The following is a 14,692-nucleotide window of genomic DNA, read 5'->3' as shown; positions in this document are numbered from 1 at the left end:
CTTTAAACTGGAACTACAGGGGGATTTGCCCAACGCTGGGGGAGGCGCCCCTTGGTCGGCCCGCGACGCGAAGGTTTTCTTTGTAGGTTATTTTTGGGGTTGGGGGCAAGCTAGGGTAGGAGCGAGAGACCCTTGAGCCCCTCCCTTCCCCTCTGACGCCCCCCAAATTCCCCGCGCCAGGCCACGTCCTCGGGCCGCAGGATTCCCAGGCCAGGGCGTTGGAAAATGAAACCAAAGCTTGTTTTGAAGGATACTTTCCAGTCCTCGGGCGAGAATGCCACGTCTCGGCTCTTCGGGCTTAGGCTCTGCGACTCACAGTGGCCCGAGGGGGGTGGCAAGAGGGGGCGATGAGTCTCTTTAAAAATAATAAACGCGCTTAGCACCCTCTTTCATGAAAAAACTACTAATTCCGCGGCTCGGGGCGAGCTGAGGGGAACCAAACTCAGAAAAGGGAGACAAGGGCTCCCAAAGGTTAAGTATTAAACTTTCCAGATCAGATAGTTACATAGTGTTTAGGGAGACATTTCGAACTGCTCATGGAAAGGTTTCACTGTTTGAAACCCCGGAGCATGTGACGCCCAGGAATCCAACACACTTCGGAGGTTTGTATTGACGCGCTCGGGGCGCGGCCGAGGGGCCTTCCCCAGTTTCGGGAGCACCCGTGAGCTGCCGAGGCAGAGTCTGGGCTGGGGCGTAGCGCGCCACCGGCCACCTTTTGAGCCGCTGCCCGTGAGCCCGATGCCGCCGAAGGAAGGAGCATGGAATTTAACTTTTTATGGAAAAGGGGCTACTCCCGATTTCATTTCTGGCCACCACATCGGCAGCCCCCGACCCCGAACAGCATAGACGACTTTCTGAACTTGTTTCTTTTTTCCCCTCCTTTTTCTTTTTCCCCCTTCTGTTTCTTCCGCGGCCCGTTTCCTCTCCCCGCCAAGACGCCTTGTGCGCCGCCTCGCGCACCTCCGCCTGGCCGCCCGGAGGGGCCCCACCACCGGCCGTCTGTGCGCCTCGGGCCGCAGGCCCGCCGCCGAGCGCAAGACCCGCTGGCCGCCGCCGCCATGCACGCCGCGGAGCCCCCGCCGCCCGAGGACTCTGGGACTACGTCGAGGCCGAACTTTTAGGTCCCACTGAACTAGGCCCGCGGGCCGGGTGGGGGGCCTGGCCGCGGCACTCCCGCGGAGGATGGATGGCCGAGACTTCGGGCCCCCGCGGTCTGTGCACGGCCCCCCGCCGCCGCTGCTGTCCGGCCTGGCCATGGACAGTCACCGCGTGGGCGCCGCCACGGCCGGACGCCTGCCCGCTTCAGGCTTGCCCGGCGCGCTGCCGCCCGGGAAGTACATGGCCGGCCTCAACCTCCACCCGCACCCGGGTAAGTGCCTTGCGCGGTGCCCGCCCCCTGTAGTTTCGGGATCCTGGGAGGGAGGCCCGGGGAAAGTGCTAGGTCCGTTCCTCCACCTCCACCGGCGTTCGCAACGGGGGTTCGGCTCCTCCTTCTTCCTCGGCCGGTCCACTGGGTGCCCACGGGTTGCGGGCAGGGTCAGTTCCCGGGCCGGGGAGACCCCTGGGCCCGGGGCAGAGGCCAGTCTGGAGGCCCCGGTGGAGAGGGGCGCGCGACTCAGCTGCCTTCCCCGGCGCGTCGGGCCCTCCTCAGGCGCTCGAGTCTGCCGAAACCGGAGCCACCAGGGGCGATTCCAAACCCCGGGCTCCTGCAACTCGAGCCTGGGTTGGAGTTTTCAAAATCTGGGCGAGAAAAGAATAGATCAACTCCATACCCTTTGAGACATCTGCTCCCAGAGCCGGAATAGTTTTCGTGGCAAATGTTCTTTCAGGCGCTGTGGGCCCGGGTTCGGTCCTTAGCTTCTCGACTCTCGTGCGGGGTCTCCAGCCAGCCCCGGCGCCTGAGGGTGCGGACGGACGAAGACCCCAGCCCTGGGAACGCGGCCTCCGGGGGGCGGGCGGCCGGCGGCCCTTAGGAGACCCCTCATCCCACCCCCCCACCCCCCCGGGAAGGAGGGCAGCAACCCCGGCCCCGGGGACCCGTTTTCCTGCGTGAAGGCAGGGATGCAGATCCTGGGCAGTCGCCATCCCGAAGCTAGGAGAAGGAAGTGGCGCAGGAGCGGATCCGCGGGGCTCGATCGGCGGAGGGAACACCGTGGGTCTGACATGGAAGCGCGGGAGGAGGTGGCCGAGAAGGCCCGGTGGCTTCTGCCATTTCCCGAGAGGGGCTGCCCAGGCTCGGTGGGGACCACACTGGAGAGGGAGAAGCTTGCCCCACGCGGGCCTCGGCCGCTCCAGTCCGGCGGGGTGGGAAGGGAGACGCGGTCCAGATTTGCCTTCGGCCGCCGCAGAAAACCCGGTTCCTCCTCCCCCGGCTGCCTCCAGCTTTGTGCCTGGCGTCCCACGCTTCAACTTTTAAAAAATCCACCTCGGGCTTCCCTGGTGGCGCAGTGGTTGAGTGTCCGCCTGCCGATGCAGGGGACACGGGTTCGTGCCCCGGTCCGGGAAGATCCCACATGCCGCGGAGCGGCTGGGCCCGTGAGCCATGGCCGCTGAGCCTGCGCGTCCGGAGCCTGTGCTCCGCAACAGGAGAGGCCACAACAGTGAGAGGCCCGCGTACCGCAAAAAAAAAAAAAAAAAAATCCACCTCTCCCACAACAAAGCGTAGTGTAGGATTCCTGTGATTTCTCGGGGAGCTCCCGAGGCTCCCTTGGCCTTAGGGTCTTGGAGGGGACACCTCTGGGCCGCAGCAGCCGCCTTGGCCCTGCCGCACCGACCCAGCCCGCTCGGCAGCACTCGCTGTTTTTGCCCCTCTCTTTAATTTTTCTCTTGGAACTTTTCAGGAGCCAGAGTCCCAGGGCTCGGCAGGACAAAGGGCCTTTGTGAGGCGCCAGGCGGGGGAGGGGCACGCACGGGGGGCAGGGGGGGCCGGGAGCGCGAAGATCCCCGCCTGCCGGGGGGGGGGGCCGAGGACCGGGTCGTGGCCTTGGGGTGCGCGTGTCCCCCAGGAGCTCTGCCCGGCCGGCCACGCTGAGGGCTAGGGTTTTCTCCCAAGTGGTGCGCTTCCGGTGAGGGAGGGGTGCCGGAGACCCTAGAGGAAGGGCTGGGGGGCGGCCCTGGGGTACAAAGGGCCGCTCAGGCTGTTCCCTTTTGCGCGCGCCCAGAGGCCGCGGTAATTTTTGTGTTTGCGCTGTTAAGGTCGCTTGGCTTGGCCCGGCCCGGAGAGGTGGCAGGGTTCTGTGGCCTAGAAGTGAGACCCCAGTCATTCTGGCCGGCAGGGCCTTCACTCGCCTTCCGAGAGTCTGGGAGAGGGCGCCGCGCACTCCCGGTCTCCAATCTGGCTGGGGCCTGGCAGCGGCCAAGTGTTCTAATGAGAAGCAGCCGGGAAAACAGCCACCACTCAAGGAAGCCAGGGCCGCGCCGAGCCCAACCGCAGCAACCAGGCCACCTAATACCCATTAGGTGGATGGGGAGGCTGAGGCACGGGGGGAAGGGACTCAGTGGAGGGGCAGGCGGGACGAGGAAGTCCGGCGGGAGGTGGCCGCAGAGGCCTGCGCCGGCCTTTTGAGTTAGGACCTGCCGGAGTTCTGCGTGCTCGGCGGCTGAGGTCATGGAGGAATGAGCAGCCGGGCGCGGGAAGCGCCGCCACTCAGGCCGGTGCTCGCTCACCCAGCAGGGAAGGGTGGGGGGTTGACGCTGCCTCTTGCTCCCCGCCGGTCGAGTGGCCGCACTGAGACCTAGGGACCCCCAGACCTTGAGCCAACGCCCAGACCAAGCCCGGTGCTAATCCCATTAGCCAGGCGGTGGGGAGCTACTCCCCGTTCACTGCTTGGGGCGGGGCAGGATTACAAATTTCTCAACCCAGCACCCGTCCCCGCCTTTCTTGCGGGGTGCAGGTGCTAAATTTTCCGCTTCCAATGCGCATCACCTTCTTGGCTGCCAGCTCCCTAAGTCTTGCCAACGTTATCAGCCGCATCTTTATTTGTTTACGCTTGTACTGGGAAGCCTGGAGAAGCTGTTTGCCTCAGGTCACACAGCTGGAGAGGCCAGTTACCTCTGGACTCCGGCGTGGGCGGGAACTCCGGGTGAATCCAGCTTTCCAAGGCAGAGGGAGCTGCCCCGGGAGGGCTCACAGCTGGAAGGGACCCTGGCTGGGGGGTGGTGGCTGGGACCCTATTCAAGCAGGTATTGACAGGGGGGTTGGGAGACCGCTTTCTGCATCGTGGATCTGGGTGGAGAGTGATGGTTCCTTCCTCTGCAGAAGAGGAGGTGAAATCAAGAATAAATGGGGTTTGGGATAGAGGATCCCGGTTAGCTTTCCAGTAATCTTGAGTACTGATAGGTATGTGAGCCCTAAAATGTTCACAGCAGTCGGTGAAATGGGCAAGTAAGTGACAAACACCTGGTCGACCTGCTGCTCTGTTCTGGGGTTGGGTCCTCTCCATTGCAATTAAAGAGCTATTAGCAGGATTTTGTGCTTGGATGTTTATTCTCCCTGACCCCACACCCTGGGCTGGCCCCTGGAGGATATGTGAATGGGGGGTGGGAACCCAGGCTCAGAATGGGGAGGCCCTGCACTTTGGACCGGCCAGTGGACAATAGCGGCCTGTGGGCCTTCTCCAGGGTCTGATCAGCTCTGTCTCTGGAATCCAGTCAGCCTACTGAGATTGATTTAAGAAGATTAATCAGTGGGACTGGCTGGTGGAGTGATGTGATCCCCAAGATAAGGGAGATTTGCTGGGTGCATCCTTGTCTGGGCAGAGGCATAGGGGAGGCCTGGGGAACGTTCTAGAATCTGGAAGGGCCTCCACAGCCCCCTAGCTCTCTGAGCCTCCTGGTTCTTTAGCTCTCAGCCTCAGCGCTGTCTTCTTTCCTCACTTGTTCATTTACTCAGCAAAGGATTTCCAAGTGCCTCCTGTGTGCCAGGCACTGCTCTGGCCCTGGGAATCTGCGACGACCAAACACAGAAATCTTTGCCGTCATTGGAGCTCCCATCTTAGCGTGTGGGGGCCGGGCAGTAAACATAAGTCAGCGAAGGAAGTCATTTTAAAGAGAGACACTGTGAAGGAAAGAAAATACCGAGGGACTTTTTTGGCAGGAGTGGTGAGGGGCTGTGAGCCCTGAGAATGGCCGGAGCTGGGGGGAGGGGGGGAGTGTGGGACCCTGCAGGTCCCTGAAGGCCAGTAATTAGGTCTTGGAATTTCAGACTCCGAGGAATGAGAAGGCAGGGTTTTAAATGGAGGGAGTGACTCAAATTGAGGGACATTTTACAGAACTAGTCTGGACTCTTAAAAAATGTCAGTGGCATGCAAGACGAAGGCTGAGAACTGTTCCTGGTTGAAGGAGACGAAAAAACTAACAGCAAAAGGCCATATATAGCCCTCGATTGGATCGTGGATCAGGGAAGAAATTGCTCTAAAGAACATCACTGGGGCAATTGACAGAATTGGAATATGGACTGTCGATTAGCCGCTAGCATCAAGTGAATATCAGGTTTCACGAAGTTGATCACTGTAAAGTGATTATGTAAAGCAAGAACCCTGAAATGTTTAGGGGCAGGGGACTTGATGAATGCAAGTACTCTCAGGAATGGCTCAGGAAAAGAAAAAAAACAATATCTACAATTTTTAGACGTGGGAGACAACGATAAATCTCAAATGACTTCAAATAAATCAACTTCTCACCCTTTCACACGTAGGGTGAGAAAGCAGTTCACAATTGCAGAACCTGGGGAAGGTCATATGGCAGTTGGACTATTTGCTAGTTGTACTATTTCAGACTTTGAGTTTGAAATGATTTCCAAATGGCCATTTAACAAAATTAATCTGGATGGCTGGAGATCAGTAGACGGGAGAGAAGAGGGAACTTGTCCGTGACGAGGAGGCTGTCAGGGGGGTGATAGTGGCCAGGGAGGGAGGCTGGAGGTGGCCAGGGTTTCGTGTCTTGTGGAGGTGGGGCTGCTGAGATCGATGCAGAGGGGCAGACGAGGAGGACAACAAATGGATTTTTGGTCAGTGCTCCTTCTGGAGGAACGGGGAGGAACAGGTTTGAGGAGTTGGTGGTGACGGAGCATTCTTGATTTGGATGTGGCCAGGTCGGGGTGCTCTTGGCTCCTGGCGTGGACCAGTCTGCAGTCTGATCTCACGTAACTGCCACCTGGTCACTTAGAGCCCTGTCTTTGGTCGTGTGGGGTCCTGTCTTTCACCCAGAATCCACCCCCATCATGAACCTCACCTGTCCTTTACTTCCCAGCCCAGCTTTTGAGGGCACCTATGGGAGCTGCTCAGGACAGGTCTTGGGCCTCCCCAGGAGCAGTGGGGACCCCTGGCCAGTGGCCAGTCTTGGCCCCCAGGGCTAGGGTCCTTGCCACACCAGCCACCCGTAGAGGCCTGGCATCTGACTTTGGAGGAAGTCAAGGCCATTTGATCGGAATCACAGAAACAAACCATCTTTGCAGGCTGTGAATGCATTCACCATCTGCATCCCAGGTTCTTTTATGAGCTAATGAAAGTGATGGACCCTCAGCCCAGAATAAAAAACCTGCTTCACACACTCTCAGTAATAATTTTGCATGTTCTGGGCCTTATGCACCAGCTTAGGTTCATCTTGCAATCTCCAGATAACTGCTGGGGGCGGGAGGGCCTTGGGGCTGAGGTCGGATTTCTGGAGTTTAGATCTTGCTCCTCCACTTACTGGGTGATGACTCTAAGCCTAGATTTTCTTATCTATGAAATGGGTCCATTAATGGTACTGAAGTGCCTAGCATACGAATAGCCCTGTGCAAAAGTTACAGTAAAAGTGATTGCCGTAATTAAAATTGTCCTTAACCGGTGACTCACGAATCCCTGGCTCTAGTCTGGTCCTCTCTGAGGACCTCTGAAATTGTGTACGTAGCCCCTTTGTATGGTCCACAGGCTCCTTAGACTCCAGGGTGCCAACTGGAACCCATTATTTTTATTATTCTCCTTTTTTGGTGTAATGGATACTCTGTAAAATGCTTCAATCTTGAGTGGTTAGTACTTGAAGTTTTACAAAATGAACACACTGATGTCACCACCAGCCAGCTCAGGATCAGGACATTTCCCGCATCCAGAAGGTTCCCTCTGCTCTCTCCTGGTCACTATCCACCCCACACCCAACTCCATTCTTATTTCTGTTACCTTAGATTAGTTTTTCCTGTGTTTGAACTTTCTGTAAATGGAATCATGCAGCATGTCCCTTTTGATTTTTAGCTGTTTTCACTCACACCAGTGTGTAAGATTCATCCGTATCTGAGGTGTGAAGCAGTAAGTGATTTCTGGTTGCTGTATAGTATTCCACCTCGTAAATACAGCGCAGTTCACATCACTCTTGTCTGTTGATGGACATTTAGGTTGTTTCCAGTGTTTGCTATGAATAGTGCTGCTATGATCATGCCCTTTTGGTGCATATAGGTACACATTTCTTTGGCTGTGTATATAGTATCTAGGACTGGAATTGGTGGGTCACAGAGTATGTGTAGATTCAGCTTTTGTAGCTGTGAGCTTTCCAATGGTTGCACCATTGTGCAATCCGTTCCCGGTCTTCCCAGCACGTGATATTGTCGGTTTCCTTAAATTCTATTCATTCTGGTGAGTAAGTACTAGTACCTAATTGAGCGTGCATTCCCCCCTACCCCCACCCGCTCCGCACCGAGCGGCATGCAGGATCTTAGTTCCCCAACCAGGGATTGAACCCGTGCCCCCTGCACTGGAAGCTCAGATTCTTAACCACTGGACTGCCAGGGAAGTCCCCGTGCCTGCATCTTAAACACTTTTTTCCCCTCATTTTTTAAAGCTTTATTGAGGAATACTTTGCATCCTGTAAAATTCACCTAGTGAAAGTATACACTTCTGTTTTACGTGGAGTATAAACTTTAAAGTTAGGTGTCGTTTAAAAAGTCAGATGGTGTTAGAAGGATTATAAAGAGAACCAGCAATCCCTTGCCTCCTGTCTCCCCATTCCTGATGCCCCCTTTAAATTCTCTTGGCTGTTTTTCTTTTTTGGCCTTTTCATCCATATTTTTCTGTAATCCCCTGCTTCTACTGCTAGTTTTTTTTTGTTTTTTTTTTTTTCGGTACGCGGGCCTCTCACTGTTGGGGCCTCTCCCGTTGCGGAGCACAGGCTCCGGACGCGCAGGCTCAGCGGCCATGACTCACGGGCCCAGCCGCTCCGCGGCATGTGGGATTTTCCCGGACCGGGGCACGAACCCGTGTCCCCTGCATCAGCAGGCGGACGTTCAACCACTGCGCCACCAGGGAAGCCCGCTAGTTATTCTTTAGATTTTGAGATTCTTTATTGATTTCTATAGAAGATGAGGATTTTGCATAGACTGTCCAAGTCTCTATCCTGACTCTCCCACTTATTAGTGTGAGACCGTAGGCAAGTTTCTTTACCTCTGCTACCTTGGTTTTCTCATCTGTAAAATGGGGATAATAATAGTATCTACTTCATGAGATTGTTATGAGGATTAAATCATTAATACATGTAAAGCATTTAGAACAGTATCTGGAAAATAATAAGCACTTAGTAAATGTTGATTGTCGTCGTTGCCTCACGCCATCCCCCACCCCCATTCCTCCTTCCTCTCTCCTCCCAATATTTGTGAAATACAGTTTTGTTTTGTTGTTGTTTTTGTTTTGTTTTTTGTTTTGGCTGTGCCACGCAGCCTGTGGGATCCTAGTTCCCCCACCAGGGATTGAACCTGGGCCCTCCTGGACCCTTGGCAGTGAAAGCGCAGAGTCCCAGCCACTGGACCGCCAGGGAATTCCCGAAATACAATTTTGTTTAAATCAGTTTTATTATTATGGCTTTGGATTTGTAAATGTTTGTATTTGAGCCAAGTGATATAATAAAATTCATTTCTTTATTTCCTTGAGTTATTAATTGCCTCTTTTTCCCCCGCATTTGCAGGAATTTCTTAGAATCTCTGTCTTCTCATCTCTTGGTACAGTTTTCATTTGGTTAGATCTGTTGGATCTTTCTTTTCTTGGAGATTTCCTTCCTGCAGTTTTTCTTCTTCCTGCTCTAGTCTGGTTTGCCTGGTGCCTGGGCCTGTTCAGACTCACTGTCCCTCTGTGCTGTGTTGCATCTCCTGTTTCCTGATTCTCATTCCTTCCTCTTTCCTGCTTTCCTTGTTTTGGTGGAGCATATCTTGCAGTAGCATTCTGTGAAAGGATACACAGAAGGCAATTGTTTTTGAGGCCTAGTATACCTGAAAATGCCTTTATTCTACCTTCATGCTTGACGGGCATCTTGGAAATAATTTGACGGAACTGCAACATCACCTTCTAAATTCCAGTGCAGCTTTTGAGGGTGTGATGTTATTTTGATTCTTGATCTTTGTACGTGAACTTTTTGTCTTCCCTTTTACAAACGCCTAAAATCTTCTAGAACCACGTAATAGTTACAGAGCATTGGCTCTGAAATTCTTACACATGCTCTTCCACTTGCCACACGGCCTTGGACATGTTACCTAACTCTGTAAGCTTCAGTTTTTTCTTTTGTAAAACGAGTAATAGTGCTTACCTTTTACATTTTAAATGAGGACTTTTGGAATTACTGTTAATTTTATTGGTATTTTATGATTTGCTTCTCACCTGTTTTGCTATTCTTTCTAGTGCCTCTATTAGATAGTGGATCTCCTAGAACGAGCACCTACTTTTCTTCTACTTTCTTTGCTCTTTTCCATCTCTTTGTTTCTTCTGCTTTCTAGATGGTCTCAATTGTGTCTTCTAACTGTGCAGTTTGATTTTTTAATTAAGTTGTCATATTTTTAATATCTAGGAGCTCTGTCTTATAATCTGGATGCTCCTTTTTTTAAAAAATATTTGTTTATTTTTATTTTTGGCTGCGTTGGGTCTTTGTTGCTGCCCGTGGGCTTTGTGGGCTTTCTCTAGTTGTGGCGAGCGGGGCTACTCTTCGTGTTGCGGTGCGTGGGCTTCTCATTGCAGTGGCTTCTCTTGTTGCGGAGCATGGGCTCTAGGCGCGCGGGCTTCAGTAGTTGTGGTGCATGGGCTTTATTGCACCGTGGCATGTGGGATCTTCCCGGACTAGGACCAGGGACTGAACCCGTGTTCCCTGCATTGGCAGGCGGATTATTACCCACTGTGCCACTAGGAAAGTCCTTTTATTTTTTCAATCGCATCCTGTTCTTGTTTCATGGATACATTAGTTCTCATCACTTGCAGGATATTAATTATATTTTTTTCTGGAGTTTTCTTCTCTCAGGCATGGTCTCTGTTCCTCTGGGTCTTTTTTGTTCATTTGTCTTTCACGTTGGAGACTCTGCAGGTGTCTGGTGGCTGGTTCTCTGGTGTCTCTTCATATTTAAGAAAGAGGCGCTAACAAGCTGATGGGACTGGGATCCAAGGGGGGGACTTGTTGACCATTGTGGAAGTTTCTGACAGTGTCTGTAGGTCTTCCTTTCTGTCTCCCTCAGTCTCGCAGGCTGGAGTCCTGTTAACAGCCTCCAGGGAGTTTAAACTTGGCCGCCCCTCTTCCAAGAGCTGAGTGTACCTTTTAAGGATGAGCATTTGTACTCAGATCCTAATTTTCACTTTGGTCCCCACACCAGCCGTGAGAATCCAGCCCAAGACCCTCAAGGGTTCCATTCACGCGCAGTAATGTTTCCTTTTAAAACCATGTTACTGCCGTTTTTGTGGGTGTTCTGGCATCTGGGGAAGGATTTTTTTCTTTTTTTTCTTTTTTTGGCATGCGGGGTCTTAGTTCCCCAACCAGGGATCGAACCGGTGCCCCCTGCAGTGGATGCGTGGAGTCTCAACCACTGGACCGCCAGGGAAGTCCTCTGGGAAAGGATTTGTCATACTAGATCTCAGTGCCCTGGGATTCGGCCGCCTCTCCTCCCCTGGCCCGTGTGCTGGAGAGACCTGGTTCCTCTCTGTCTCCGCCTTCCCCACTAGGACTCTACCCTGTTTTTGGCCCATAGTTCCTAGAAGGCCCTCCCTCCATCCCTACCTCTACTTCCTCTAGGCCAGGACCTCCTTTAGGGGGAAGAGAAATCAATGGGGAAATCCTCTGTAATTGCTTTAGAATTGAGAAAGCCTGGAGCCCTGGGGCGAGGCTGGGGTGGATGCATTTGCATATCATTGGCAAGGCTGAGGCCTTGACCACTCTGGGCTGCCTTGGGATCCCCTTTATTTAGATTTGAGCACCTACTTTGTGGGCTGGGTGTCTGGTGGGAGCGAGGCAAAGTCCTAGCCCACAGGGGGCCCAGATTCTGGGCTGGGGGAGGGGCTGGAGTTAAACCCAGATTGCCCTTCTCTTGCTGTGACCTCTGCTGTGGAGGAGCTGGGAGGTCTGGGCGGCTAAAAGGTGCCTGCTGGGATCCGACCGTCTGGGGGTGAGGGCTGGCTCCAGCGGGAGGGGAGGGAGGCTGGAGGTAACACTTAGCCTGGATGAGGGAGCTGGAGGAATAAAGCCCCTCGGGCCAGCCCTCTGGCCCAGCTGGACCCCTCCCCTCCTGGGTGGGCGGGGCAGGTCAATCTAGCCTGTGGCTTCTGAGCCTCTGCTTAGCTCAGAGGAAGAACCTCTGCAGCTCAAGATTCTCAGCCACGTGTACTGCACGGATGGGAGCTTGGGGACGTTTTCAGTGGCCACAGGTCCTGTGGCCCAGTCACAGCACCAAGAATGTGCAAGGTAAGCCCCCACCCTCTAGCTCCGTCCCTCAGCCTTGCTGGTCTGTCTTGTGTCACCTTCCTCGGGGGGAGGGGAGTACCATGAAGCGGAGGACACAGGCATGGCCGCGGTCACAGTTTCTTTCCTTTCTTGTCTGCCCTTCATTTTACTTTATTTTTAAAGGTGAGAGCTTTATTTTATTTTATTTTATTGTTATTTTTGTTGGCCACACCATGCAGCTTGCGGGATCTCAGTTCCCCCACCAGGGACTGAACCTGGGTCACGCCAGTGAAAGCCCGGAATCCTAACCAGTAGACCACCAGGGAACTCCCGATTTTACTTTGGAGGAAAGTAAGGCTCAGAGAGGTTGTGTCACCTCCCCAAGGTCACACAGCCAGGAAGTGTGGGATCTAGGGGCCAGACCTGAGCTCTCTGGCGAGAAAGCCAGGGGCTGGGGAGAGATGGGGTATGAATGAGAATTTTTCTTTCTCTTTCCCTTTTCCTTTCTGGGCTCATTTTAACTTATTTACTTGTTTTTGTTTTTGCAAATTTTGTCCGTGTGAGAGTTCCATGAAAATGACTCATGCTTGTGTTGAGATTGGCCTCCCTCTGCGCTCAGTTTTTTAAAGGATATTTTTTATTGGGGCTTAAAGGACACACAGAAATAAGCAGAGATCATAAACGTACAGTTTGGTTATTTTTTTCACAAACGCAATCAACCAGGTTAAGAAGGAAACCCAGGTGCCCTGTTCTGTCACCTTGTCCCAAGGTGACCCCTATCCTGGCTTAAACCACTTGCTCTGAATTGTCTGTTGGTGCCCTTCACGTTTGTGGAAGCATATAGTGTGTTCTCTTGGGTGTGAGGTTGTGAGATTTATCCTGCCCTGGTCGCTGTAGTGCCTTCTTCTTGCTGAAGGGGTTGCCGCCTGTGAGAATGTAACAATTTGTTTATCCAGCTCTTGTTGGACATTTGGGTTATTTTCCAGTTTTGGCGATTACTGGTGAGAAGATCTTTGAATTTCAATTTTGCGATCTTTCTACACAGACCTGCGAGGGCATTACTGGGTCAGAAAGGTTTCTAGATTCTGCCAAACTCTTTGGGAATGGTTGTACTAATTTATGCTCCCTCTGGCCGTGTATTAATATTGTCCATTTTTCCTTTTTGACACGTTAACCCTTCTGGTGGGTGTGCAGAAGTTTTCATTCACATTTCCTCCATGGTTTATGAGGCTGAGTACCTTGTCATGGATTTACTGGACACTTGGACGTCCTTATTTGCTACTCTCCTGTGGAATCTTGCCCATTTTTACATTGTGGTGTCTGCCTTTTGCTTGTTGATTCTCAGGCGTTCTTTATATATTTTGGATACAAGCCCTTCAGTGGGGCACAGATCTTTTTCCATGAGGTGGCTCACATTTTCATTCTCCTAATGGTGTCATGTGATGAATAGACATTCCTAATTTTCATGTACTTCAGTATATCAGTCTTATCTTTATGGTCAGTGCTTTTTAATGTGGTCTTTAAGAAAGCTTTGGCTGCCCTTGGGTCGCGAAGGAATTTTCCAGTGTTTTCTTCTAGAAGCTTTTGCCTTTCCAGTGTTTTCTTCTATAATCTTTTGCCTTTTGCCTTTCTGCAGTGCACCTGGAAGGGATTTTTATGTATGGTGTGAAGTAGGGGGTCAAGATTCATGGCTTTTCCCATATGGGTGTCTAGGTGGACCAGCAGTGTTTATTGAAAAGACCATCCTTTTTCTACCCTGTGCAGTGGTGGGCCTGTTTCTGAACCGTCCTGTCCCCATAGGCCTTTTCATGTACCCATGTGCCGATATCACAGCAGCTGCATTATTGGTATTTGATAGCCTAAGTCTTCCCACGTTATTCTTCATCTTGAAGGTTGCCCTGGCTAGTCTTGATTTTCTGTGTTTCTATATAACTTTTTCTTTTAACTAGTACAATACATGTAAGTTCGCCATTGTAACCATTTTTACATGTACGGTTCAGTGGCATAAAGTACATTCACATTATCAGTCAAGTCACCACCATTAACAGTCACCACCATCATCTCCAGAACATTTCCATCCTCCGAACTGAAACTCTGTCCCCATGAAGCACTAACCTCCATCCCCCTCCCCCAGCCCCCCACCCTCTACTTCCTGTCTCTATGAATCTGGCTCCTCCAGGGACCTCCTAGAAGTGCCATCATAACAATATTTGACCTGTGTCTGGCTTATTTTGCTTAGCATCCTGTCTTCAGGGTTCATCCCTGTTGGGTCAGGGGTCAGAATGTCCTTTCTTTTTAAGGCTGAATGATATTTCATAGTATAAAGATAGACCACGTTTTGTTTATCCAATGGACCCTTGGGTTGCTTCCATCTTTTCGCTGTTGTGAATGGGAATAACGCTGCTATGAACATGGGTGTGCAAAAATCTCTTCAATTTTTCACCCGACTTTCAATTCCTATGTAATGTTTAGAGACAGTTTGTCAATTTTCACAGCCCCTCCCCCTCCCCCAACCTTTGCCCCTACTGGGGTTTGGATTGGGATTGCATTAAATCTCTCGATCAATTTGGCTGCAGTGAGCATCCTAATAAGTACATCTTTGCCCACAAAGGTGATTTCCTTGAGGGGGACCCCCAGAAGTGGGTCTGGGCTTTGCTAGCCTGCTGATTCGCTTTCCAAAAGCTGGGGATGGGTTGGCCCTGTCCTCACCCTCCCTCTGCTGCTCCACACGCCCCCCCCACAATCAAACTAAAAATATGCTGATTTGATAGATGAAAATGATGTCATCCTGTTTCGATACTTGTTTGCGATACTAACGTTTTCCTGAATTCGGCTACTATTTACGGTTCTTCATTTGTGAATTGCTTGGGATTCTTATTGAACGATAAGGCTCTTTCTTTATGAGATAGGGCATTAACCCCTGCTCTGGCTTAGATATTACAGAAATCTTGGGATGAATGGGAGTCTGAAGGTCATTTTTTTTTTTTTTTTTTTTTTTTTTGCGGTACGCGGGCCTCTCACTGTTGTGGCCTCTCCCGTT

At 52.0% G+C, this 14,692-nt stretch overlaps 1 protein-coding gene across 2 annotated transcripts in view; it reads left to right on the top strand.

Annotated features, from left to right (window-relative positions):
- Positions 1–1,051: 1,051 nt before the first annotated feature.
- The window catches only part of TNRC18 (trinucleotide repeat containing 18), an 80,692-nt gene continuing 67,051 nt past the window's right edge, over positions 1,052–14,692 (top strand). For both annotated transcript variants that reach the window (XM_079719464.1, XM_079719465.1), the window contains exon 1: positions 1,052–1,369. In XM_079719464.1, the coding sequence (XP_079575590.1) occupies positions 1,183–1,369 (187 nt within the window). In that variant the 5' untranslated portion in view covers positions 1,052–1,182. The remainder of the gene's footprint in view (positions 1,370–14,692) is intronic.

The sequence above is a fragment of the Hyperoodon ampullatus genome, assembly GCF_949752795.1.
Source record: "Hyperoodon ampullatus genome assembly, chromosome: 14".
NCBI lineage: Eukaryota > Metazoa > Chordata > Mammalia > Artiodactyla > Ziphiidae > Hyperoodon > Hyperoodon ampullatus.
The sequence above is the reverse complement of the archived record's forward strand: the minus strand, read 5'-3'. Positions and strand labels throughout refer to the sequence as shown.